Genomic DNA, 27,688 nt, shown 5'->3' on the forward strand with positions numbered 1-27,688 from the left:
CCTTACGTATACCTATTCTTCCAGGTCGTAAAGGAAAAGGTGGCAAAGGGGCTCGGGGTGCACAGGACAAAAAAGTTAAATTCCTTGGCAAGAAGACAAAATTTGAGAGTGAAGATGAAGAGGAGGGTGAAGACAATAGTACAACAGGTAAGCCATCATTTCCTGTATTAGAAGTCATTGCTCAATAGGCATTTGTTTGAAAGGCATTTGTTTGAAAGAATTGCTGAGTAAGTGCCTGATGCTGCTTCTCTTACTGATGCTTTAATTTTCAGAATCGGAACACTGTTTCCTAATATGGAACAATAATCGGGGATAAGGAACACATTTGTGTAATTGTGGGAGGGTGGGAAACTTAATTGTATAACAAGAGTGAGTGTGATATAGGAGCTAGAGTGCTGGACTTTAAGGAGATACACCTGGTTCAGATCATCACTCCATTTACTGGGTGACCTTGGCCCAGCCACAGTCTTTTTGCCTGAATCCACTGCAATATAGGAACCCGCTCTCAATGGCATTCCAGTTAGCAGCTTGATTTCTGGGCTGCTAGACATCTTTCTGAAGTGTCTATAAACTGCTATGTGCCATCAAGTCGCCGCTGACCAATGGTGACCCTATGAATGAAAGACCTCCAAAACATCCTATCCGTAACAGACTTGTTCAGATCTTGCAAACTGGAAGACGTGGCTTCTTTTATTGAGTCAAGTCATCTTGTCTTGGGTCTTCCTTTTTTCCTACTGACTTCTACTTTTCCTAGCATTATTGACTTTTCCAGAGAATCTTGTCTTCTCATAACGTGACAAAAGTACAATAGCCTCAGTTTTTTCATTTTAGTTTCTATGGAGAATTCAGGCTTGATTTGATCTAGTACTCACTTATTTGTCTTTCTGGCCATCCATGACATCTGCAAAATTCTCCTCCAGCACTACATTTCAAATGAATCAATTTTCTTCCTGTCAGCTTTCTTCATTTTCCAACTTTCACATCTATACATCGTAATGGGGAATACCATTGTTTAGATCATCTTGATCTTGGTCCCCAGAATGACAATTTCATCTTTAAGGATCTTACCTAGCTCCCTCACTGCTGCTCTTCCAAGTTTCAATCTCCTTCTGATTTCCCCGTCGCAGTCTCCCTGTTGGTTGATGATTGAGCCAAGGAATAGAAAATCTTGGACAATTTCAATTTCCTCATTGTCAGCTTTAAAATTGTGTAAGTCCTCATTTATCTTCTTGATGTTCAGCTGTAATCCTGCTCGTGCTTTTTCCTTTAACCCTCATCAGTAATTGTTTCAAACCTTCACTATTTTCTGCCAGTAATGTGGTATTATCTGCATATCTCAAATTGTTAATGGTCCTTTGCCAATTTTTACTCCAACTTCTTCTAGATTTAATCCAGCTTTCCTTATGATATGCTCTTCATAGAGGTTGAACAGATAGGGAGATAATATACATCTTTGTCTGAGACCCTTGCCAATTGGAAACCATTCTGTTTTCGCTCTCATAATTGCAAAGACTGAGATCTGTTCAGTATGGTTCACAATTAGCTAAGTGACTGCTGAGAGGCTGCTGTAAAAATACACAGCTGAAATGTAAACTATAATCTTGACTACAAACAACTTCTGTGATATGATCTAATGCTAAACAGGTAAAAGTAGTCCCCTGTGCAAGCACTGAGTCATTACTGACCCATGGGGGGATGTCGCATCACGACGTTTTCTTGGCAGACTTTTTGTTACGGGGTGGTTTGCCATTGCCTTCCCCAGTCATCTACACTCTACCCCCAGGAAATTGGGTATTCATTTTACCGACCTTGGAAGGATGGAAGGCTGAGTTAACCTTGAGCTGGCTACCTGAACCCAGCTTCCGCCAGGATCGAACTCAGGTCGTGAGCAGAGCTTGGGCTGTAGTACTGCAGCTTACCACTGTGCGCCACGGGGCTCTCTGATAAACAGGAAAAGAGTAAAAAGGCTTCTGAGAGCCCATAGCTTTGAACACACATTCAGAAAATGGCTTTCAAAAAGCTTCTGATAAGACTGGAAAAATAAGCCTCTTTAAAAGCACCAATAGAATTTAAGGCAATGTGTTTCTATGCAGAAATTTATAAATTTATTAAAATCCACTAAAATCTATTAAGAACATTAAAATCCTTCAGAAAAACATTGTTTATCTAATAATTGCTACAGAGAGATGATCGACAAGGCTTGTGGAAAGGTTTGTCGCCATTATCCTGCTATGCGGTTTGTTATTCTAAGCAGCTACAACTGGATCACACTGGAGTGCATTGGATTGCTTTGTAGTTTATTACAGCGACATTTGGTGCTTTAAAAAGTAACTGCAGTTACAGGGTTTTTTTGTTCTACATGGTCTGCAATCCTGCTCCCCTTGGATTTTGAAGTACATATTACTGTTGAACCATATTAAGTGGTGAATAAGGGATTACAGTGAACCATACTAAGCAGATAATAGATTACAACATAGAGATCTTTTTAATTTTTTAAAATTTTTCTTCCACTCTTTCCCCTGAGGATTACAAATATTTTAATAACTCATAAAGTGGATTAAAGCAACAATTTTTTCAACCTCTTTTTTGTAGATTACCAGTAACTGATAAAGTGGGTTAATGCTCAACATCCCTTTGTTGATTGAGTTTTGCATTATATTTAGACATAGAATTGAACTTCTGAACTTACGGTGAACTTTAATGATTTAGAATTTCCAGGATATGTGTTAAGTACTTCAGGAATAAATTTGAAATACATTTGCAATATATTTATCCATTGGAATACTAGAATAGATTTAGTATATTATTTTGAAAATTATAAGTGAAATATGAAGTGTTTGAAGAATCTTAAGAAATTTAATAAAGAACAGAAGGAAGAAGAGAAAAAAGGGGTGAAGTTAGTAGACTATTGTGTTGAATTGAATAATAACCAAATAAATATCAATTTACTTTTCAAGTTTTAATACTAACATTAATTTTATAATCAATATTCAGTCAATAATTGTTATTGTTGTTCACTGTTACTATTGGGATAGAAGAATAGTTAATATAATATCTAAATATCTATACTATCTAAATATCCAAAGGGCCTTTTGAAGGACTATAGCAGATTGGTTTCTTTTTAAGTAATTTTTTTTAGATTACTGTTATATTGCATTAATTTATTGTGTTGAAATATTAGAGGTGAATAGTGCAGGAATTATATTCAAACATATCCGATGAGAAAAATATGTGGTATTTTTAAAGAAAGAAGACAGTAAAAACAAGATAACAAAAAGGACACAGAAGGACACACAAAAAGTTTGAGGATGAGGAGATGGATTTTTCTGATCAGCCGGATAAAATGTCAAATGATTTATCAAGGATGATTGAATCACTAGCAAATCAATTACAACAATCACAGCAGACAGTGATAGGATTAATTCAACAGGTGGAGAAAAGGAAACAGAAGAGTTTAAGACAAATAACTATTGGACTGCAAGAAATTAAAAGTGAGCTATTAACCAGGCTTACAGAAATTAAAAAAGCTATGTAAGGCAACACACAAGAGATCAAAGGGATTAAAGAAAAACAAACCAGTATCTGTTTAGATGAGCATTAATTGGAAAAAACAGAACCGAGATTGGAACCTCTAGAGGTGCAAAATAATAATTAATTCATATTTTTGGTATTATTAATATTAATAATTTACACATTAGGGAGGATACCAGAAAGTTTTGGAAAATTGGAGTTAGAAGATAAATTTCCCACAAGATATTTTGGTACACTTCACATAACACGCCCCCCCCCCCCCCCAGGACACCATATTGAACAAAGAGACTCTGCACTCAGAGTATTGGATAAGGAGATACAGATTTTTCAAGACCCACCAACAAGTATCTTAAAGAACAGGAAAGAATTTGCTTTCTTAACAAAAATATTATAAAGGAAAGAACTGAAATACTGCTTTGCTATTGAGATTACTCTCCCCAAAGGCAGAAAGATTATCACGACTGTGGATCAAGCCAGAAAATTAGCAAAAGAAATCTGAAGGTTTTGAAGGAGCAACCTCAACAAGTTCAAAAGAAAACACTCAAAAGATCAGGAAAAAAATTCAAGTGTGTTGGTAAGAGAGGAAGAAGATAAACTGAGTTAAGTGGAACTAAAATGAAGGAAATGAAGGAAATTAATTTACTGATAGGACTTTTATTTCCTTCATTTTAGTTCCTTCATTTTAGTTTTAAGTTTGTTTTGAGGGCTAAATTCACCCTCAAAACGAACTAAAATATTTAATCAATCAATGAAGGAAAGTGCAAATATATGTATTCAAGAGATGCATACTAAGGAAGAACACGAATATATCCTGAGTAATAAAAAAAAAATGGTAAAGTTTGTGGCCTCAGCCAAAAATTTAAAAAATGAGGTTCAATATATAAACAATCCATAGATTAACATATTGGAAGAAAAACGTAACACAGAAGGAAGATATATGATTTTGAAAACAAGACTTTTGGAGGGGAAGACATGCACTTGATCATCAATATATGCCTTTTCCAGACTTCATTAGATTTTCAGGAAGGGGAGACAATAATTGTTAGTGACATGAACAGGGTTATAGACTTAAAGAAATCTAAGACTAAAAGAGACAAACTACCAACAATGTATTAAAATACATGGAAATGTTAAAAATAGAAGATGCTTGGAGAGTTTTAAACCCGAATGAAAAACTTTCTTCTTGTATAGACACAAATTGTACTCCCCAGAATTGATGTGTGTTGGTTCTCCAAATCTTTGATCATAAATCTAAAAAGTGTTAAAATACTACTGAAGATACCAGCAGATCATAACCCAATAGAGGTAGTTTGGCAACAATACGGATATAGAAGAGGCAGATTGAGATTTATTGATATATTTTTCCAATATCTCTTCTTGTTGTAGAAGCTTAAGAAAGATCTAAAATAATTTTTCAGAGTAAATAACATAATAGATGTATCTACAGCAACAATTTAGGAAATGTGCAAAGGTGTATATGAGAGGAATTTAAATAGGAATTGTGGCTAAGAAGAAGGGCATAACATCTTGAATTCACCCTGATCAAACAGGTTTTGTAGCAAAGAGATATATGAAAGATAACATACGCTTTGTTATGAATGTAATGGAAGAGTTGAAAAAGAGAGAAGAAAGCAACACTCATGTTTTTGGATGCAGAAAAAGTATTTAATCTGACGTGGCCCTTTCTATTGAATATACTGGAATATTTTAATTGTGGATCTAAATTTATGAACTGCATTCAAAATATATACAAAATAATAATAATACTCAATTTATATACTGCCCTTGAGGATGACTTAACACCCACTCAGAGCAGTTTACAAAGTATGTTATTATTATCCCCACAACAAAATACCCTGTGAGGTGGATGGGGCTGAGAGAGCTAGACACTGTGACTGACCCAAGGTGGAGGAGTGAAGAATCAAACCTGGCTCTCTAGATTAGAGTCCCGCGCGCTTAACCACTACACCAAACTGGCTCTCTGTTTGCAAAGATTTCAGTTAATACTGTTATCTGAAGGAACTCAAATTAAAAAGGCACCCGTCAAGGATGCCCAATATCGCCATTATTATTTATTCTCGCACTGGAGGCATTGGCTGTGAGAATCAGACAAGATCCAAGAATTCAAGGTTTAAAAGTAGATGGAGAAGAATTTAAGAATGAGCTATGCAGATGATGTAGTATTAATATTAACCTGCAGGCATCAATTCAATATGTTATGGAATATATAGAAGAATCTGGACATCTTTCAGGATATAGGAAGAAAATGAAAACAATAAAACAATTACAGGTTGTACAATAACTTCAAATACAATAAAATATTTGGGAATAAATCTGACTGGCCAAAATGACACATTATTTAGAGACAATTACAGAGTTTAGCTAACCATACAAGAGGATCTATGGAAGTGGACAAAATTGAAAAATTCATGGTTGGAGAGAATTGCAGTAATAAAGATGAATGTGTTATCAAAACTGATTTTTTATTCCAAATATTATAAATTTATATACAATAAAAAAACTTTGAATGAATGGCAGAGATAAAGTATTAGCAGCACCAAATATTATCAAGCAGTTGGACTGGTTTGGATTGCAGATTGGATTACAGTGCCAAACAAAATAACAATCAAATTTGAAGTGGCAGATTTGGATGAAGGAAGACGTTATTTATGGACTAAAAATACTGAGCTCAACTCCATTAAAAAATACCATCTGATCAGAGGATTATTTAAAATTTGGGGGAAATGTTGAAGAAGAATCAGCCCTTTGATATCTCCATTAATGTTCCCATTGGAGGCATATTATGATAAAAATGTTAGAAAGAGTAATGACTCAATAACTTATGGAGAAGTGATTAATTCACAAGGAAGAATAAAAACTTGGCAAAACCTAAAAGATGAAGGCAAAAATATACAGTGGCTATTATATTTACAATTGAGAAGTGAAATAAAAACAGCAAGTGGGACGATCAGGGAAGAATTTGAAAAATTGATCATACAGCACAAAGAACATCTGTTGGGACAAATTTATAAAATACTGCAATTTGATAGAAAAGGACAAGTAAAACCATGTATGATCAAGTAGATGCGGAATCTTGGGGAGGAAATTACTATGCAACAGTAGGAAACTTTATGCACAAAAGACATCAAATTTACAGAGTCGAATGTTAAAATTAACATAAGGAGTTTTTCTGATGGTATATTATACTGAAAGATATAGAAAAAATGGATTAAAGATTATAAGGAAAAATGCTGGAAATGTAAAGAACGTGATGGCACTTTTTACCATATATAGTGGACCTGTAAAATAACTTAAAAAAATTGGAACGAAATACATGACATAATACAAAATGTCTTGTAAATAAAATTTGCTCTGGATCCAAAGACTGTGTCATTGGGTATTCTGCCCCCAAAGTTTCCCCCAAATTTAAGTTTTTAATTATATGATAATGATGGCCAGAATGATATTTGCAGCCAAATAGAAAACTAATTGCTGCCCTAAATGAGGAGAAGATAAATTAGCAGGCCAAACTAACAAATTATATTAATAAAAGATCCATATAAGAGTTTTAGGAAAGATGGGGAAAATATTATACATATTATATTAGGATAAGCTGTGAAAGTTTAGAAGAATACAGTAGAAGTTGTACATTTTAATGTAAATGGAGCAATAATATTCTAATTGATTGGAAAAATTATTTAGAAGATTTGAAGTATTGGTTGGATTTTTGAAAACTATAGAATTAGGATTATGCAGTATCTCTTTCATTTTTTTCTTGTATCTCTTTTCTTTTATCTTCCTATTTTTTTGTCATTTGCAATATGCTTTTCTGCTATTTTATATCAATAATAAAAATTGCTTTAAAAAATCTTTGCCTAACCTCTTTCACAAGATTACTGTGAAGATAGGGAGAAAAGGATCCCTCTGTATGTTTTCCTGAGTAAAGAGAATAAAAATGAGAGCAATTTTTGTCCATAAATCCCAAAAATCTCTACCTGGTGGAAACTGACCTTTTTTACTCCTGTTAAAATCAGCTTGATACCTCAGGAGTGTTAACAGGGACACTATGATAGAACACAGTTTTAAAATTCTTAGGCTTGAATCCTAATCTCCCTTACCACGTATGCTCTATTCAGTGTGCAGAAGAGGAGGAGGAGTTTTTGCCAGTTTCTCCTCTCACTGCAGCCCCCCCACCACCACCTTTGAGCCCACTAGCATGGGGGAGGAATGAGCTGGGGTGGGGGGGCAGAATGAGCCAGAGGAGGAAGAGGAAGAAGGCAAGAAAGTGCTTTTAAGGCTGCATGAGCAAAGCTGAGCTGCGTATGTTCCATACCTTACTTTGGAATAATTTTTTTAAAGAAGTGTGTCATGGATGAAGAAGGAACCACTGAGCTAGAAGTACCAATATGATCTTGTCGATCCCTGCTAGCACCGTCATTCCTTTGGCATGGGAAATGCTGCTGTGTGACTCCCTCCCATACAAATGTATAATTAATAATAAAGTGCTGTTGAGTCACACAACCTGAAATAATAACAATAACATTTGATTTATATACTGCCCTTCAAGACAACACCCATTCAGAGCGGTTTACAAAGTATGTTGTTATCCCCACAACAACAACAACCACACACCCTGTGAGGTGGGTGGGACTGAGAGAGCTCCTAGAAGCTGTGACTGACCCAAGGTCCCCCAGCTGGTTTCAAGTGGAAGAGTGGGGAATCAAAACTCAGTTCTCCAGATTAGAGTCTTGTACTCTTAACCACTACACCAAACTGAATTCTGAAAAGGTTTTTAAGGGCAAGAGACAAGCAGAGTGGGTTTACCATTATCAGTCTTCCTTGGTGGTCTCCACCCAGGGCCAACCCTGCGTAGCTTCTGAACTCTTGATGAGATTGGGCCAGGCAGGATTCAGGCTGCTCTCTTACCTTGTAAATGCAAGGAATCCTGGATCACATAGGATGAAGCAATGCTGCTGCTCAATCCAGTTTGCAGAAGGAGGAACCATACCATAATATTCTTCTCTTATATGATAGCACAGGAAGGAGCTATGCTGCAGTGCTGCTGGGGTTATGTAAGATATGGGCCTTAAATGATCATGCCCTTTCAATATGCAGTCTGGATACTATCTTCTGTTTGGAGAAGTCCCTAAACTGAATTCTGAAAACGTTACTGCTCTGTACTTAGAATTTTAAGAGACTCTTTCAGGAGTCCCAGAGAGCTGGAGTTTCTATAATGGAGGAATGTGTGTGTTACTCCGATGTTCTGGATGAGATAGCCAACATGCATGGAGCTGAGGGGGGGGGGGACAGGGTGTGCTATAGAAAAATTCTGTGTGAATTCAGGTAACATCCATTCTGGCCAAATTTAAGCAGCTCCATATGAGCATATTTAGAGAAAAGTAGAGAAAATGGCTAGCTGTTTTTAAAAAAACGTGGATATTATTTGCTTCATTTTCATTGCCTTGAACTGCGCATCGTATCATTGACGGATCTCAAATGTTACAGGGCCAGCAAGTCCAAAGAAAAGACCATTAGAAGACACAGAGCAAGAAGAACGTGCCTCAAAGCAGCTAAAGACAGAAAACGGAGCTGGAGATCAGGAATAATACTTCAAAAAAGCATTGAGTTTTTATTCTACTTTTAAGACGTTTTAAGTCATTCCTTCATTTGTCTTCTTTTCTGTTGAGAATCTAATAAAATCTACTTCTATGTCAACCTGCAAAAGGCAAAAAAGAAAGCTGATTCAATTTAGACTCTTCCCCCCCCCCCCCCGGATGCCTAGTTTACCATGCAATTTTTTTATATTTATAGTTTTGTTATACAATCAAAGACTAAACGGGAAGGCTTAAGCAGCTGTGTAAACTGTGTATAAAAGTTGTGTAAGTTACATATATCAAATAAACTGCAGCATCTTAAATGTCAATACAATGAGTTATTGGGTTAAGAGGTATCTACTAATAAAACATGTAGCTGATTCTGTCAATGTTTTGAATGGCTTTCCCGTGCTCACTTACACAGAATATCGGTCAATCTTCTTTCGTGTACCACAATTACAGGAAACATTTGAGTTGCTCTAAAGGGATCATCTCACAACTTCTATTAGGCATCACCATCAATTTATCTAATTCTCAACATGGCCCCATATCTGGATACTTAAATCCAGAGACTAGGTCACAAACAGACAGGACAGATATTTCTATAAACCTGAGAAAAGCCCCAGATTTGCAGAAAAATCTGAAATCTTAAAAAAAAATAATCATGGAGGGGGTTATCCCCCTCCCAATAATTGAAGCAATGACTGTATCTTTAAGAAACCAATACCTTCTGCAGCAGCCCTTGTGGGGACTGCTAGGCAACTATAACAATATTGCCAGCTTTCAAGCCTTAGTTTCTATCAGTAAAGTGGGGTGGAGTGATAGCAATTTCCAGGCTTGTGTGCTATTTCAGATAAGGAATTGTTATAATTCCCGGAAGTGTCTATACAGGCCTTTTAGGAGCCACTGTATTACTGTCAATTCAGGTAGGGTTATCCCATTTCTTGACAACAGGAAAGCTAGACTTTACCCTAGCCAAGCTGTTTCGGGAGGGCTGATTTTATAATATTTCTTATTAAAAGCCAACGCTAAAATTCAAAACTGAAGGAACTAAGAGAGATCTGGGTGTAATCTGGACCAGTAGTGTCTGCTTAAAAAAAGCTGAATTCTGTGACCTATATAGAAGTGGTTTATTTTACACAATGTTGCTAAGTATGCAGACAGACAATTAACCAAGCAGACCACGGAAGCTCTCCTTAACACTGGAATCTTCTATTCGCCTTTCCTTGGGCATCTGAGCTATCACTATAACATTACCCTCCCTCTCTTGTCAGTTTTCTCAACTTTGAACAAGAAGGTGAGGGTGGAGGAACCTATAGTTCTTATTCTCCAAGTGAATTACTTAAAATCTTTCCTATATGATAAACGGTTACGGTGGAATTCAAACTCAGGAATCACTTATTCAAGTCCAGAAACTACCCCAGCAGTGGTCTTCAACTGGCCTCAGAGAAAAGAGCGGGAAAGGACGAGGTAATCAAGGTGCATGGGAAAATTTTTAATGGGCCTTACATTGTAGATTCAAGTAGTTTAAAGATTATTGCCACCAGACTACATTTTTTTAAATTGAAGATATATCCAGAGTGCTTTGCTTTGCTTCTCAGTTTAAGTTTTGTGTCTTGACTGTTACAGAAAGCACCAATCAAGAAATTTTCACCGGGGCTCAAACAAACATCTAGCTTAGCAGTAGTCCAGCTGGCACTGTGGGAAAGCTGCTTAAGCCTCATGCTTAAGGTGCAAATTAATATCTCCACTCAGTTAAAACAGAATCCATACTTACCGATTTCTTTTTGTGGAATTTATATGATGCTGGTAAGTCGTATCTTAGTTCTAACAATAAATGAGAATTTAAGTTATAATTAGTGCATACAAAGAATAGAGGCAATTTGCTCCTATACATATGCTTTAATTATTGGTGAAGTAAAATGGTAGCTTGAATACCATCAAATTCTGTTCTATAATTTCTGTTGGGAAAAATCGCTTGAATCAGGAAAGTAATGGGTTCTGCAGGGCCGCACGTTCTGCTTACAGAACCAATCTTTTCCTTTTTTCTCTGCCTACTATGCTGTTGGGGGGGGGGGTGCTACAGGACTCTCAGGAACGACATGATGTTTCATGCAGAAGTCTGTTATGAAAGGGACAATCAGCAAAAATCATCCTCCCACAAGCACCGAACAACTTTGGGTCTAACGCAATGGCTATATTTAGGCATCATACACAAAATCATGCTTGTTCGAGAATGGGTCCGGCTTACTCTGGGGAAGGCACATCTCTACTTCTCTCCCTCTGAGTGCAGAACCAAGCCTGAAGACTTCCCGGTTTAGGAACAATTACATTTGAATCCAATTTATGGCAGCTTTGAGACATCACAACCAACTGTTGTTAGACTGATGAATTTAGAAACCAGGAGTTCTTCAATTTGGGTCCTATGCAAGAAGGAAGAAAGCTCTAGAGCATGAAAATAAACCAGGTTTGACCTCCATTGTGAGATCTGATTGTGGTCACTGGAGGTTTGCCCAGATTGGGCTACTGAGGACTAAATACTTCATCTGCACCTTATTTCTATGGTTTAAGAAAGATGCAGATTCAGGAAAATCTTCAATGCGTCATCGCTGAACATCAGGAACGCAACCAGATCAGCTTCTACAAAGCAAGATACCTTGGAGCTTTACCTACTTGGCTGCTCCTAGCTTACATGTGATCAAGCTTCTATGTAGCTGCTGCAAAAAATGACGTTTAAAACAGCGTTGTGTTTCAAGCTTTAAAAGACTTCCAAGATGGCTAAAGAGAAATATTTGCTGTGGGATAGCAAGGGTTAAGCTGAGGCAGGATTTTCAGAACAGTCAGCATAAAATTGCTGTTCTAATTAATTTTTAAAACATACAAATTATACTCTGCTGTTCCCCAAATGGCTTGGAGTAGCTTACAGAGGGTTTGCACATAAGCAGTGCGTACGACTAAACTTTCAGCAGCAGAATTACATGACAGGCCTTTGGGCCATTCTAAAGAGGTTGTTCTTACCTGCTAGAACGTCCATTTTCACTTTCCAGTCATCAGCTTTCTTCTGAATATGCTGAGTATGGAAGAAGTTGAGGTGTTTAGTAGTCCTGGTACTTAACAAAAGCTGAATCCCTAACAGACTACGCCTAAATTGATGCAGCTTCCATCTTGCTTGTGCCACAGGATTAATTCCAATATAATGACAGGCAATAATCCTTAACTTTTAGACTGTTTTAGCAGCATTATGTTTGAAGGTTGAAGCAGATTTTCAATCTGCTGGCTCTCCCATCAGTTCTGGCTCTCTGGAAACATCTGTAAAACTCACCTCGCGGGTGGACGTTTTGTGCAAAGAGTAAACAGCTGTTCTTGCCATCTGCACAGCTGTCTTGAGAAAAGCCACATCCATCCCTATGAAAAATAAAAATTGTTCTAAGCTTGGAGCCTCTGATTTATTCAACAATAAGCACATTTTCGTTTTTAAATACTACGTGCTGCCTTTTGTCTAAGGTCGTTTTTAGAGATGGACATGAAGCGGGAAAATGGCAGTTTGTGGTAGTTCGTGGTTCATGGATTTGCCCAATTCACGAAATGGTTCATTCGGTTCATGGTTCGTCACTTCTGGGGGCCGGCAAAGCAGCATTACCCGCAGCACTTTTCTAGCTGTTTGTAGTTTCAAACTTCCCGCTTGCACAGCAAGAAAAGTGTTGCTTTCAAATGCTGGCTGCATTTCTAAACTTACTTTTCAAAACCCACTTGCAAGGTAACTTCACCCAGGGTTGGATCCAGCCAGCGTTTTCATTCAACCTCACCTAATTCACCTCCTTATTCCAGCCCCTGACCCACATGGCTTTTGTCTATGCTGCTCCCATAATCCCTAGTTATAGCATTTTTTGTGATCCTCCCTTTTTCGTTACCGGAAAATATGGTTCAACCCATTGTTCCCCCCGCACCAGCATAAAATGCAGGAAGCTCATTTCAGTTAACAATGAACATTAATTTGTTCGTGTTTAGTATTTATGAATAAATAGCACGATTGGGGAAGAAGCTGCATTTCATGGCTGTGTCACATATTATGTAGCATCAAACCCAAATCTGCCATCAAGCCTCCCAGAGCCACCTCTCCCTGGTTACCCTCTTCCTTCCTGGCCTCACAACCCACTCCTGAATCCTAACCCACAGTTTGAGAATCACTTGTCCAGACCTTGTCCAGAAGTGTGATCAGATATGCAATTGGATGGATGAATTCAGGCAGACCAAGACTCTGAAGGGGGAGAATGGTCTAGAGAACATATCAAAAACAGTCTCCTGTAACTTTCTTCATCACTGGAAGCCCACTTATGCAATAAGGATAGCTGTTACTGCATGAAAACTCAAGGGAAATAAAATTACCTTTATTGTGCTTGGTTCCAAAGGGAGGATTCATAATAATTGTATCAAATGTTTTTACCATTTTTTCAGATAAAGAGCATACATTGCACTGAACCATGTCAATGTTTGTGAGCTCAAACTCCTCCGAGTTTCTGTTAAATACTTCCAGAGCATCAGGATCAACGTCAAAGCCTATACACAACCTAGACAAAGGAAAAAGCCAGCCAATACAACATTTAAAACAATGTTCAACCATATTATTTTGCTCCCTTCTATTATAAGTATCTGTATATGGTGCATAGTACTTCATTTGGGTATCTGTCATTTGTATTAAACTGATCAAAACAACTTGATACATTAATGAAAGTAGAAAGAAGGAAACACATTCCTAAAGGACTTTCTTGTATCAAGGCTGGCCAAACGATGGACTTTGTTCATTCAGAAATTTAGCATGTGAATAATAGTAATATTCAATTTATATACCACCTTTCAGGACAACCTAACGCACACTCAGAGCGGTTTACGAAGTATGTTGTTACTATCCTCACGACAATCACCCTGTGAGGTGGTGGGGCTGAGAGAGCTCCAAAGAAGTGTGACTGACCCAAGGTCACCCAGCTGGCTCCAAGTGGAGGAGTGAGAAATCAAACCCGGTTTTCCAGATTAGAGTCCAGCCACTCTTAACCACTACACCAAACTATCCTCTCCTTCCCATATAGCTAATCAATAATGTAACTAAATGTGAGGATAAGAAAAAACTGTACCACTTCAGACTGCACGAAGAACATCATGGATCATTCCATTGTGGAATGCTGCCCTATGTTCAAAAACTCCCTGCAAACAGAAAACCAACAAAACACGCAAAGCAAGGGAAACAGAAACTGTTTTCTGACTGTGCTACTTTTCTGCTTGCATGGAGTTTTTCATGTGAAGGAATATTCAAAGTTGGAATCTGTTATCCGCATTTCTTCAACGTTCTACTGTCTCATTCCCTGGCATATGGCGAATAGAGCCTAACATCTTTGAAGCAAAAAGTAATGGCATTTAGGCAGATTGACAAAGTTCTAGTTACTTAATGCTGGTGAAACAACTCAAAATAGACATAAGTATGCACAATAAATAAAAATGGCTAAGGGGACCAATGCCCCTATGCTGCCTTGTTCTTGCTAATTTGGTCCTGTGTGTTGCTTGTCACATAGTGAAAAACATGTTGCAAGAAAGCGAGAATAGGTGATAGTTATTTACCACCTTCATGCAGTGCTAGTCATATATAAAGAAGCAATTAACATTGGCAGTTGCACAAGAATGTGGATGGTGAATGCACATCTTAGTCCAAGCAATACAATGCAGATGATCTTCACATAAATGCATGTTCAGAAGTACAGCAGGGGCAGACTGGGAGGAAAAACCAGCCCTGAAAAAGGACCATGCCCACGTCCTCTCACTCACCCACCCAAAAAAGAGGGAAGGAAAAAGAGACTCGCTGCCTGTCCAGCCAAGTCCACTCCACCCTGACTTGACTGGGTCGGGTACCATTTTTTTCATAAGACTGGCCCTGCCCAGATGGGGGGCAGGCTGATGCACAGAAGAATATCGATCTAATCTAGGCCCTCAACTTCCAATCCAGAGGCAGAGAAATGTTTCCAAGGGTTATTATTTGCACTTTTATGAGGCTGAGTTCTAAAGAAGAAGGCCAACCATGATGGGATTGATGGGTTTCATAAAGATGTTGGTTTAGCCTTCTACTGAAGTATAAACTGGCACGAACACCATCTTTCTTGTTATTAAGAAAGCAAGGGAGAAAAAATAATATGTAAGAAGCCTACCCTGCTCCCAGCATGGCACTGCCGACGCTCAGCATACCACAACCGCATCCCAGATCTGCAACTATCTTGTTTTCAATATCATCAAACGTATTATGAATTGTGTAAAGCATACATGCTAGAGGAGAAGACCAAAAAAAAATAGAGGTTCACAAGATTAGGATTATACAATAAATAATATCCAATATACTTTATTGCTTCAGCACAGCCACAGCAAATAACAAAAAAGTATATACAAGAAATAGTGCAGCAAGTTTGGAATGATGCAAAGGCCCATCTCCTTCCCTTCTGCCTGAGCCCCCCAACTAAGGCCCTACATCCAAAGACATATCATCTACTTTACGGAGCAACGGCAATCATGAAGACTTGAACTCAGAAGCTAAGCAGGGTCAGCCTTGGTTAGTAATTGGATGGGAGACCTCAAATGAAGACCAAGGCTGCAGAGGCAGGCAATGGCAAACCACCTCTTGCCATGAAAACCCCAGCAGGGGGTCACCATAAGTTAGCTGTAACTTGAGGGCACTCTCCAGCACCACAGAGCAACAGCAATCACAAAGATTGAACCAGAAGTGATCGTAAAGGCCAATAACAATTTTAAAAATACATATGGCTCAAGCACACAGAAAATTACAGGATACAAGGTAAGGCACACTAGAGCTACACAAGCTATCCAAATCCCGTGTGATCCCCAAATGTGAAAATTAACTAGAAAGAACATGCTGTCCCACTAACCCCTTGTTTCATACGAAAATGTCCTTAATCCTAACGCAGGGCGTAATTGCACTTGATAATTTCTTCTGTATATGTGGACCCCTGCTTTTCAACAGGGAAGAACCTATTCCAGACCTTGACAGGCAGGCATGTTAGGCTGTCATAATTCAATATGCTTCATAAATTTACCAAACTCTGGTCTTAGAACAATTAAGTTCTTGATTATCACAATCATTCCAGGGAAATTACTTCTGATCTCCAACCTAAGGCTTGTTAATAAGATACCTTAACAAAATCAATGTCATGGTGTTTTCTATTAGATATCAATAGATTACTCCCATCAGTTGAACCATACATTGAGCTACAGTCTAGAAGGAGGTTGTCAGAATCTGCAATATACTCTTGTAGTATCTATGGGTAACCAGAATCATGAGAACTGAAATTTACCTGCTATATGTGGCCTTGTTGGATATTGTTCAAGTAGCAGTTTTGGATTCTCAAAACCATCAACTTGCTGAAGACAGCATTCAAGTTCTTTAAGTTTTAATTTCTTCATCCTGAGGTTTTAAAAGATACAATAAAATATGCCTATGAATAAAATATGATCATGCTTTTCCTATTCGTGCCTGGGACCCAAAAGTGCACTGCCGATTTCTGCTGCTTGTCTTGTATTATAAATGACCTGGTCATTTTTTGTAGATTCTCCTTTTGCTATAACTGTCCGTCTATTTTCATATCAAAGGCTTCTGAAGGTACCACCCTGCAAATGGATAAAGTTGACAGCTGCCCCATTCATGGGTTTTTGTCTGTTCTGACTTCCACTTTGTGGAATGGCCGACCCAAGGAGGCCAGGAAGGCCCTCTAGGCCTCTGTCATTCCAGAACTGCGTAAATTGTTCAGGAGGGTAAAGCTTTAGTATAAGGGAGTTTAATAAAGGGAACAGGATTGCATCATTTACTGTATGCGTTATCTTGCTTTTACTGCATTGTTTTCTACTTTTGTAATTCCATTTTTTTGCATTGTTTATGACATACTTTTTGGGTTACTTCTAATTTTGGAGATCCTAGTCATGTTGCATTGTTCGCTGGATGTCTTATGCTATTTGATTGCATTGTTGTGCCCTGCATAATCTGCCTTTGGTCTCAGGGGAAAAAAAACGAGCTATAAATAAATAAAATCCTAAGCATGTTTACTCAATGTAAACCCCACAGCATTCATTAAGACTTGCTCTCAAGCAAGTGTGCAGAGGAATGCAGTCTAAGGGTCCTTCCAGATGCTCAATCAATATATCACAATCAATGCACAGCTGTTGTTTGTTCATTGCTCAGAGACCTAAACTGCAATCCTAAGTAACCTGACCAGGGCAAGGGTCACCAGCCTCTTCTTTATAGACAGCTATTTCTGAGTAATGAAAAAAGTCCCTGGTTACCTGCTGTCTAGACTTAGAGAGCCTGTGCTACCATTCCCAAGTGCTGAACTGACAGCCACTCGAATCTCCTAGCAGCCTTACAGGGGTCTAGCCCTTAGTTTGAGACTCCTCAGTCTCTGGGTTCATTTATGAGAATATAAGCGCACAATCAGCAACTCTTGACACCAGAAGTAAAAAATGTTTTGTTTATTAAGTAAATCAGATTAGGAAGAGTGTATGCAGGACAGGAACCACTCTACTGAAGCACAAAGCAATAGGCAAAGAAAATCATAACAATTTTGTCTATGCTGGCTAACTCTAACTAGACATTAAAAGCTTGCTAATTTGCATCTCTGATGTAGCTTCCAGGTATTGCTCATACAGACTTAGAAAGGAAAGTCCAAAACCATGCCATGCAGTTCTGGTCATCTTGGTATCTGGCATGAAGAAAAACCCCTCTCTCACATGCTGGTAGAATGATTCTGGGACAAGAGGAGCCAAAGGGCTGTAAGCAGCCATCTTTTCAATAACTGTTAGCCAATGAATGCACAGATAATTGCAGTGCTAGCATGAGAAACCGGGGAGGGTAGCTGGAGACTGATACTCCCTGCCCCCCAAGGACATTTTTCTTGGAGAACAACAGGCTCCAGGTGCAGCTAGTCAGGAGGCCTGCAGTCTTTCCTCAGAGACAGAGAAAACTGGGCCTGTGAAAACTTACACTCCTGTACCAAAGTCACCCAGGCAAGGTAGCCCTATAGATTTCAAAGGCCCATCTTCATACCCACCTCCCACGTTTCCAAGTTTTTTTTCTGTCCTAGAAACAGGACAAGGACTAAGAAGGCCACCAAAAATAAAGTTCTCAGCTAAGCAGCACAGATAGAAATGAAAATAAAACTAAAGCTTTAAAATAAAAGCTTCTTCTTTTTTAAAAAAAAGCCTAGAGCAAATCTTTTTGCAGTCTTTTCCTGGTCCTTCTGGAGCTGCCGCACAAGCAACTGCAGCTGCTGATAAGCTACTAGAAATTGTGCGCTACCTGCTGGAGAACCCTGTGTGATTGAGTAAGTCCTACAGAACTCAGCGTGGTTTACTTTTGAGTAGACAAGCTTAGGATACCACTGCCTGTTAGCATTCCTTTACAAATTGCTTATGTTTTAGGGATATAATTTATTTTCAGCTCCCAGATAGCAGTTCACTGGTTCGAAATTGCTACAAAGTGCTGTATGAAACATGGTTAGCAATGGCGTTGACACTGATTAGACAGCATCCATAACACAACTCCTGCTCCTCCACTTCTTTCTAGTGCTTACTCTGCAAATAAGGGACTCTCAAGAAAGCTTAAATTTGACTAGAAGGGAAGTGTAGGAACACAGCTGATTAGTTTTACCATAGTCCCTGGCACTAAATTTTCAGATTTTTATCTAGAGACTGTAGATGTCCTCTTCCTGTTCCCATGCAAGCTGTCTCCTCTGTAGACTGAGCCCTCACTTTTTTGTACTCATGTGCTAAAATGCTCATAATTCAGCCATGCTCTTTTAAAGCTGAGTGCAAGAGGATGACAGTATGCCCACCTACATCAACCTTTTTATTGTATTGGGAGTACAAGTTAAAGTCATTAAAATGATAAAAGGTTCCCCACCCATTCTTATTAACTTAATATCATGTTATTGCTTTTGATCTACCCTGGAAAAAGCTAAAATACAACATGACCATGCTCTGAACTGCTGTTCTATGCTCACATACCTAGCCTGGCTTAAAGTATTACACTAAAGCACTCAACAAAGTACCATCGCAGCAAAACAAAAACACCTTCTTCTATGGTTTAAGGGAAAGAACTTTTCCATTCCCTTTTTTTTTACACTCAGGAACAGGGAACGACAGAACATGACAGTGAAGCAAAGCTAGAATAACAGGCAATTGAGCGAAAGTCATAGAAATCGCAAGAGACATCAAACTGTAATTAGGAGATTTCTCATATTTAACAGGCAGCTGAGCAAGCAGATGCGTGTCCTACTCTCTGTGTCAATGTGAATTCAGATTCTAAACTCCCTGCGCTATGATCACATGCTTGATTACCTGACACGAAGTAATCTGCACTAACATTATATACTTACTCAAAGGCAAGAGGACATAAAATTTGTAGCCTTACAGGAAGAGAAAACAGGTTGCAATTCTAACGGCATTTTCCTGGGAGTAACCCTGAATAACACAGGACTTACTTCCAAGTAACCTTCTTAGGATGTATTTATTTATATCATTTATATTCTTTCTCGCTGAGACTCAGGGTAGATTGCATAGTGTGAATTAGTGCCGTCAGTCTGAACGACATTTCAATAAACAATGTAACAGGGCATATACATGCAAATTTGCAAAAGGTTGAAACCAGAAAGCCAATACACAGTTGCGCCCAGTGTTATCTATATCTCCACGCAGATACGATTCCAGATCATTTCAACATTCCTCTTCCCACGGGCACAAAGCTACAGCTCAAATCACCCTCTTCTCCAGGCTCTAGAAATAAACCTCAAACCTGCCTACCTTTGCAGAAGCTTCCCTTAGAGGTTTCCCCATTTCCACATTGTGCAGAGACTTTAACGGTCCCCCATACACAAAGGAAACGCAACTCCTTTGCTTTTAGTTCCTAGCCTACTTTAGCAAGAGGGGTTTTGCTCCCTCTCCTGGAAATAAAGAGGAACGGTAGAAACCCCAAAGAATCCTTTTATGAGTTGGAGGGAGCTCGATGACCTAGTGAGCTGAAGTGGACTGTTACTAGAGTTGTAATTCTAAACACCCTTATTAGGAGTGAAATGCAGCGGCGCGTCATGAGAAAACTTGCAAAAAATCGGAATGCAGCCTGCAACAGATACCCTGTGAAAAACAATTGTATGCAAGGAGCGGGCGCTCGATCACAGTTGAAATCCATAGGTTTTTTTTAATGCATCCCTCGCTCTGCGTAGGATTACAGCTTTAACTGGTTAAAAACCACCCGTATTGGTTTTTTTTAATTTAACTACGTGATCGTTTGCTTTCTTCAGCATAAGGAATACACTTTTTATGAAGGCTTTTGTAATTAAGAGATGGCGTTGCCAACCTCCAGATGGGGCCTAGTTTAGAGCTGTCCTGGATTTACATCTGATATCCAGAGGACAGATACCCGGTCCTCTGGAGAAAATAGCTGCTTGAAAATGGGCTCGGGCATCATAACCTGCTGAGGTTCCTCCCTTCCCAAATTACACCCTCTCCAGGCTCCACCCTGAAATATCCATGTAGTTCTCAGATCAGAGTTGGCAACTCTATTTTACATTGATGTAATAAAATGACAGTTATCGTCACGCCGGGCCAGTCCAAGGTCTTTGTCATCTCAAGATGTACACATCCCCTCCATCACTGGATCCAAGTCAAGCCCCTGCAGTCCAGGAGGGGATCCAGGTGGAGTTCTAGAATTACAAATCAAATCTAGGCTACAGCGAGCAGTTCCTCTCAAGAAAAAGGGAGGAGGCCCCTATAAGGAGGCCCCTATGATGTCACGTGTTTGTTGAGCTCACTTTCCTCCCCAAGCTCCAACCCAGATGTCCAGGAATTTCCCAAGGCAGAGTTGGCAACTCTAGATCCCAGTCTATTTTTGTACTGCTGAAAGTCAGGACTGAGCAGAACTCTTGCTGTGCATCCTTGCCCCCCTCCATGTGTTTCCCCAAATAAGCACTGGAGTAGCTCTTCCAATGTATTGTATCTGACATTTATTTTTAAAATAACCATGTCCAAACAGTTTATAACAACAAATTCTGCTGCCCAGGTAACAATCTAGTTTTTCTTGTAGAAAGCAGCAATTGTTTAATAGAACTGGAATTTATTACCAAAGTTTTTTCCTGGATTTTAATCAGAATCAAGGGAGGTTATCTTGCTACATAAAGAACTGGCTCCCATTTTATTATAGCAACAAATGTATGTAGTGTGTCTCACCAATTGCTCAGAATGTATGGTTGGGGCTCCAGCAAACGTTAGGAGAGGTGCTGCCTGGATTCGTGTATGTGCAGGATGTATTTTGTGTTTGTATGTCCAATGGGTTGATTCTAACAGATTTTCTCTTTGATCTTGCCCAGTTCTTTTCCACACTGCAGCCATGTGGCTGTTGTCCATGCTGGTTTCATGCTAACTTGCATTTTGTGGTCGAAAGAATCCCCCTCTCTATTTTGCCAGTAGAAAAGCTGGTGGGATTAAACCCATTCTCTTTAGGTGTCTTATTACTCCTACACTTGAGTAATATACCTAACATTCCATTTCCTGCATCTCAAGAAAAAGAGTGGCGCCCACAAAATCTTATCCACAATAAATTAGTTTCTAAAGTGCCACAGCATTTTGTTGCAGCATCTATCTAACTTTTTAAAAGCACTCCACATTACCAAAAAAAACCTTCTAAAAAGTTTTTTTTTGCAAAATTTGCAGAAGGACAGGATCATAGTAGCTTTCCTATCCTCCTCAGACAAGTTGTTCCACCAGCTAGGAGCAACAACTTAAAAGGCCCAGGCATGGGCTGTGGCAAATCTTGTCTACAGGAAAGGATTTTCAAAAAGCTCCATACCAATTAATGGAGCTGATGCAGTGGAGCATAGAAGTAGTTCTGCTTATGTAATTAAGAAGAAAGCATCATATCTAACAATATCTACTGTGGCAATATATAATCTATTACCATCAAACGTTTATGCTTTGTTGCCTATTGGCATTTCTTTTAACACCACAGATGGGTTATTTTACCTGCTATTACCTTTTCTTACTTTTCCCCCTTTTTGAACCTACAAACTCTCTTGGATGACCACAGGGCTTCATTCCATAATATTTTGAGTCAGGCCACTCTGAAATCATGCAGTTGACATACTTAAGAGCTTTGGTTGAATCATTGCAGGTAATTTCTTGATTCCACTGAAATGAGCCCCACAATATGATTGGTTTTACTGGATCAGAATTTAATCTAAAGACCTCTAATCTGAGTAAACTGATTTATGTTTGAATTTAGGATTGTGGCTGAAATGCAAATATGGTGTGATGTTTATGCATATAGAGAAACAGCATTGAGTTAAATTAAACAAATATCTACTGGCATCTTAGAAACTAACAAGAATTTATTTCGGTATAAAACTTTTATGAACTAGAGCACGCTTTGTCAGATTCATGTATTCAGTCCTCAATATACGATATGTATCTGAGGAATTGGGCTCTAGTCCACAAAAGCATAAAATTGTCTCAGTCTTTAAAGGTGCAACCAGTCTTCTGTTTTGTTTTGGGATTTTTTTGCTGATTAACATGGTTTCTGTTCTGGAATTATTAAGCATTAAAAAAGGCAAAGGTGTGCAAGCACCGAGTCATTACTGACCCATAGGGGGACATCCCATCACAATGTTTTCTTGGCAGACTTTTTGTTACAGGGTGGTTTGCCATTGACTTCCCCAGTCATCTACACTTTACCCCCAGGAAACTGGGTACTCATTTTATCAGCCTTGGAAGGATGGAAGGCTGAGTCAACCTCGAGCCAGCTACCTGAACCTGGCTTCCGCCAGGATCGAACTCAGGTGGTGAGCAGAGCTTGGGCTGCAGTACTGCAACTTTACCACTCTGCACAATGGGGCTAATAAAGATAATAAGCATATGGATAATAATTATAATATTTTCTTGGGACAGTACTAAAGTTTCCAAAGCAATTTTCTTGAGGAAAACTTCATATCAAAATTTTTAAAAACCCTCAAATCTTGTAAAAGGACAGACAAGAATCAAGCCTACTACAGGGCTGCTGTGGTTACTCAATAAGAACATAGAAAGAGCCTTGCTGGATCCGACCAGTGGTCCATCTAACCCAGTGTACTGTTTTACATTGTGGCCAACCAGTTGCCCTTGAGGGCTTACCAACAGGACATGGATACCAAGGCCTTCCCCTCATGTTGCATCCCAGCTTTGATATTCTGCGGTTTGCTTCCTCGGAGGCTCCCTTCAGTTGCCGTGGTCAAACACCATTGATGGACCTACACTCCATCAATCTGTCAATTTAAAACCATCTACACATCACGCTTTACAACTGATGTGGCTATCACTATCTCCACTGGCAGTGAATTCCTCAATTTAATTGCATGTTGAGTAAAAAATATTTCTATTTGTCTGTCCTTAACCTATTGCCCCTTGATTTAACTGAGAGCAGAACCACAAGTGACAAAAGGCACAGATTGGACACTTGTCAGCTTCCCTCAAGTTTTGATGGGAAATGTAGGCATCCTGGTCTTGCAGCTTGACTCTCCGACTGCTGTCCAATGGACTTTTCAACTGTCACTTGTCCAACATTCCACCAAGCTGCCTACATTTCCCATCAAAACTTGAGGGAAGCAGACAAGTGTCCAATCTGTGCCTTTTGTCACTTGTGGTTCTGCTCTGAGTGTCCCTGAGTTCTAGGATTATGGGGAAAGGCTGTCTCAATGGTGAGGGGAAAGCAAGAATGCAGACAAGGGGGTATATGAAAACCTACTGTACAGTGCTTAGAGCTGAAGGAACATGACCCACATAGGAGGGTCCTGACAGTTGCCAACCTCCAGGCAGTCAATATGTCCAGAGTAGAGAAAGCTACACGTTAAGGATACAATGAAGCATATAGGAAAAATACAGTGTTTTACTTATAATGAGACTAGAAAGTCATTCACAAATACAATATGTCAATATCAGTTAGTCAAAAGTGTAGCTTCAGTAGCAACATACAAAAGTAACTGTGAATTGAGCCGCTTTGCAATACAGCAATATCAATTAACCCTATGGTCCTGCAAACCAATTAATATAGGTACCAGGAAGCATCCCAAAGGTAAGTTCCTGAATGGTAAGCATAATTAAAGTCAGTTAACAATAATTCCTTTTGTTCTTTCTTTTTTCTTGTAGGTGGCACTGGAGTGGTTGGGATGCCCCAAGGGACATTGCCCATCCGCCTGACAATCAAGGCCGGCAGAGGTACCTGATGTTTTGTCTGAAGACCTCTTTGGTGGTGGATAATTCTACTGTGAATGTACAGTTTACAGAGTTTTCTTTCTTACATTCACATAAGGAAGACAGTTAAAGGTGGCAGCTAAGTGGTGAAACTGTAAATTGTACATTCACGGTGGAATTATCCCTGGATCTCTCTCAAATAATGATGGGCCTCACACATGAAAGAGGTCACACCTTGGGCTTAATCTTTTGCACTGAAGCTTTGAAGGAGGGCTTTGTTTCAGGGCTGGAGATACAGCCTGAACCATAGTCTGACCATTATCTACTGAATACAAAAGAGCAAGGGGGAGGGCTCCTCCAGAACCAAACTACAGAGCAACAAGAGGAAAAAACTTTCTGGAGGGAATCAACTGATCTATTAACAAGCACAAACAATCTACAATTATTATAACAATATTATTAATGTTTTAAAAAATATATAATTGTATATTATGAAAGTGCAAAGTGTTCCAAGTGTTATGAATAAATAAAACAATAAATACAGTAATACATACAAAAATAATTAATCCACAGGCCTTCCAGTCTACAAAAAAGTCCACAATGGGTACAATTTATAACATAGTCCAACTGGTGAGGTAGAAGTTCAACAGGGAAGTAGAGCAAAAAACCAGTCCAATCATCCAGTGTAGTAATTTTGCTATCACTTCTTGTTTCTTCTCAGTATGGATATGTGTATATTAACAAACAAGGATGTCCAGTAATGTGGACTTGGAACAAGAAGGTCCCACTCGTCCAAATATTACAGAACTGAGCCTACGGGCTTTGCCAGCTTCTAAAATCCCGTTTCGTCCACCACTTCTTCACAGGCTCATAACAATATAATAGACATCCAAATGCCCATATAGTCTATTCTTTCATGATCACCTGGTTGATGCAACAATCCGACGGCTCTATTTTTAAATTATAAAATATAAAAATTTAAAATATATAAATGATAAAAAAATTAAAAAAATAATATTGTTATAATAATTGTAGATTGTTTGTGCTTGTTAATAGATCAGTTGATTCCCTCCAGAAAGGTTTTTCTCTTGTTGTCCCACTGAAGGCAACAGTGAATATGGCCTCAACACCCCACCAAAAAGGAAGATCTGTTAAAATGGTTCATCCACAAAGGCTCATGGACCCTTCTAGATTCCAAAATGCCACGGGAGATCTTAGGATTCCAAACACATGCTCCATTGAGGATACCATATGAGCATGAAATGCAAAGCCCCTCAAAGCTATTGACAACATTGCCCATTGCCAACCTCTCCCTCCCTTGTCACAGGAGCCTGCCTTGTGATTTACCATGCAGCTGGGTGACCGAAAGAGGGCTGGACGATGTCTGTAAAGACATTGGTGGAAACTGCTGCTGCTGAGGGCCGCTTTCAGATGCGCCGCTGTGGAGCGCTTCTCTCAGGGACTTGAACCGGCTCCGGCACCCACCATGATGGGATCCCATGGCTCCCATCTTCAGTTTACACTGAAACTGATAAAGCGTGCTATAGAGCACATTGGAAGACCTATAAAGCAGTGGCGAGAGCAGCAAAGAAACATTATTTCTCTGCAACCATTGTCAGCTAGTTCACGACCATCCCAGTTATCCAAGGTATCTTGTCATTTTCTAACTCCTAAATTTGAATTTTTGCAGTCTCAAGGACAATTAGCCGTGATGCTTTTGCAGTTTTTTGCTGAAAAAAAAGTACAGATTCACCTTGATCTGGATGCCTGCTGTAATATAAGTGAAGTCAAAGAAATGCCACTCTCTAGTTCACATATAGATCACTGGTTCAGTTACAACCATGCATATTGACAGGATCCTGGCATTGGTGAAGCCTGTACACTGGATCTTTGCCCACTTTGGCTGCTAAAATCATGTAGAGGCCACATAAACGAGCCCATGAGGTTTATCATAAATCAGTTACTAACTGAGGGCACCTTCCCCTAACCCCTCAAAGAGGCAGTTATCCCCTTGCTACTTAAAAAAAAATCCCTAGACAAAAATGACCTGGCCAACTATTGCCCCTTTCTGGGCAAAGTGATTGAGAGAGCAATAGCTGATCAGGTCTTCTCAGATAACTCTGGTGCTTTGGACTAACTGAAGTGGGGATTCAGGTGGGGGGGGGGTATGGGACAGAGACTGCTCTGGTGGTGTTAGCTGACGATCGCCACCCGAAGATAGACAAAGGCCATGCTTTGAGAGTGACTGGCAGTGGCCACCTCAAAGCCACAGAGCTCTCTCCCATCCCTGTCCATAGGAAAACACGCCACTTTCAGGCCTCTGTACAGGACTGTGAGGCCGCTGTACGGTGCGCGTCAGGTAAACACCGAGGAGGAGGGCGCGAGGGCGGGCGAGTGTCAGGGCGGGGAGGAGGAGGAAGGCAGGGAGCCAGGCAGGCTCTGTGGCAGCGGCAGGACCGAGAGGAGTAGGCGGCCTGAGGCGGGCAGGCTGCCGGCTTTCCCGGCTATCGCGAGAGGCGCCGCTAGGAGGGGACGGGCGGGGAAGGAGGCAGCCGAGGGAGAGACACACACACACAGAGCCGGCGGATCTCGCGGCCGTCGCTGAGGCGGGGAGGGGGAGAAAGGGCCGCGGGTTCCCGTCATGGCGGGGGCCGGAGCCGGTTCGAGTCCCCGAGAGAAGCGCTCCACGGCGGCGCGCCTGAAAGCGGCCCTCAGCAGCAGCCCGGGCGGCGAGGAGAGCGAGGCCGGCGCGGAGCTGCGGGCGCTGCTGGAGCGGGTGCTGTGCCCGGCGCCCGGCGGCGTCGCGGGCGAGGCGGTGTCGGAGGCGTTGGCCTGGTGCCGCTGCCTGCTGGCGGGCGGCGAGCCCTGGGAGGGCTTCGTGCAGGCAGTGAGGGCCTACGACCCGGCCACGCTCTGCGGCCTGGTGTGGACGGCCAACTTCGTGGCCTACCGCTGCAGGACTTGCGGCATCTCGCCCTGCATGAGCCTCTGCGCCGAGTGCTTCCACCAAGGCGAGCACGCCGGGCACGACTACAACATGTTCCGCAGCCAGGCTGGTGGCGCCTGCGACTGCGGAGACGGCAACGTCATGCGGGAGGCCGGGTGAGTCTGCCAGGCGGGGTGGTGGTGGTGGTGGGGGGCCTGGGGGGGGGGCTTTCCGGTAGCGCCAGGCGTGTGTCACTGAGGACATGCCTCGCTCCCCTGTGTGACTCTGGACCCGCCAAGGGTGCGAAGCCCCCAGCCTCCTGTTCTGGCATTGCCACCTCCTCCAGCCATCCTAGGCAGAGGCACTCCAATCTCAGCCTACC

General features: G+C 40.3%; 3 protein-coding genes across 4 annotated transcripts in view; 2 read left to right on the forward strand and 1 right to left on the reverse strand.

Annotated features, from left to right (window-relative positions):
- The window catches only part of SSB (small RNA binding exonuclease protection factor La), a 24,365-nt gene extending 14,851 nt beyond the window's left edge, over nucleotides 1-9,514 (forward strand). The window contains exons 11-12 of the mRNA XM_054971103.1: nucleotides 25-147; nucleotides 9,037-9,514. Coding sequence (XP_054827078.1) covers nucleotides 25-147; nucleotides 9,037-9,137 — 224 coding nt within the window. The 3' untranslated portion in view covers nucleotides 9,138-9,514. The remainder of the gene's footprint in view (nucleotides 1-24; nucleotides 148-9,036) is intronic.
- Nucleotides 9,165-20,032, reverse strand: METTL5 (methyltransferase 5, N6-adenosine). Its single transcript, XM_054971104.1, has 8 exons — nucleotides 19,968-20,032; nucleotides 16,472-16,581; nucleotides 15,317-15,431; nucleotides 13,512-13,693; nucleotides 12,448-12,530; nucleotides 12,144-12,195; nucleotides 10,903-10,952; nucleotides 9,165-9,247 (listed from the first exon to the last, which is right to left on the reverse strand). The coding sequence occupies exons 2-8, from the start codon at nucleotides 16,578-16,580 to the stop codon at nucleotides 9,182-9,184; spliced, it is 657 nt and encodes a 218-aa protein (XP_054827079.1). The 5' UTR covers nucleotide 16,581; nucleotides 19,968-20,032; the 3' UTR covers nucleotides 9,165-9,181.
- A 6,912-nt stretch (nucleotides 20,033-26,944) lies between these two features.
- Nucleotides 26,945-27,688, forward strand: part of UBR3 (ubiquitin protein ligase E3 component n-recognin 3) — a 158,264-nt gene continuing 157,520 nt past the window's right edge. For both annotated transcript variants that reach the window (XM_054971129.1, XM_054971130.1), the window contains exon 1: nucleotides 26,945-27,482. In XM_054971129.1, coding sequence (XP_054827104.1) covers nucleotides 27,022-27,482 — 461 coding nt within the window. In that variant the 5' untranslated portion in view covers nucleotides 26,945-27,021. The remainder of the gene's footprint in view (nucleotides 27,483-27,688) is intronic.

This window comes from Eublepharis macularius, chromosome 2, assembly GCF_028583425.1.
Source record: "Eublepharis macularius isolate TG4126 chromosome 2, MPM_Emac_v1.0, whole genome shotgun sequence".
In the NCBI taxonomy this organism is placed as follows: Eukaryota; Metazoa; Chordata; class Lepidosauria; order Squamata; family Eublepharidae; genus Eublepharis; species Eublepharis macularius.

Coding starts and splice junctions, on each gene's coding strand:
- METTL5 (XM_054971104.1), bottom strand. CDS start 16,580: ATGAAGAAATTAAAACTTAAAGAACTTGAATGCTGTCTTCAGCAAGTT. Junction 13,694..15,316: donor AGTGCCATGCTGGGAGCAGG/GTAGGCTTCTTA, acceptor TCCTTTGTCTAG/GTTGTGTATAGGCTTTGACG. Junction 9,248..10,902: donor AATTCCACAAAAAGAAATCG/GTAAGTATGGAT, acceptor TGCCTTTTGCAG/GTTGACATAGAAGTAGATTT.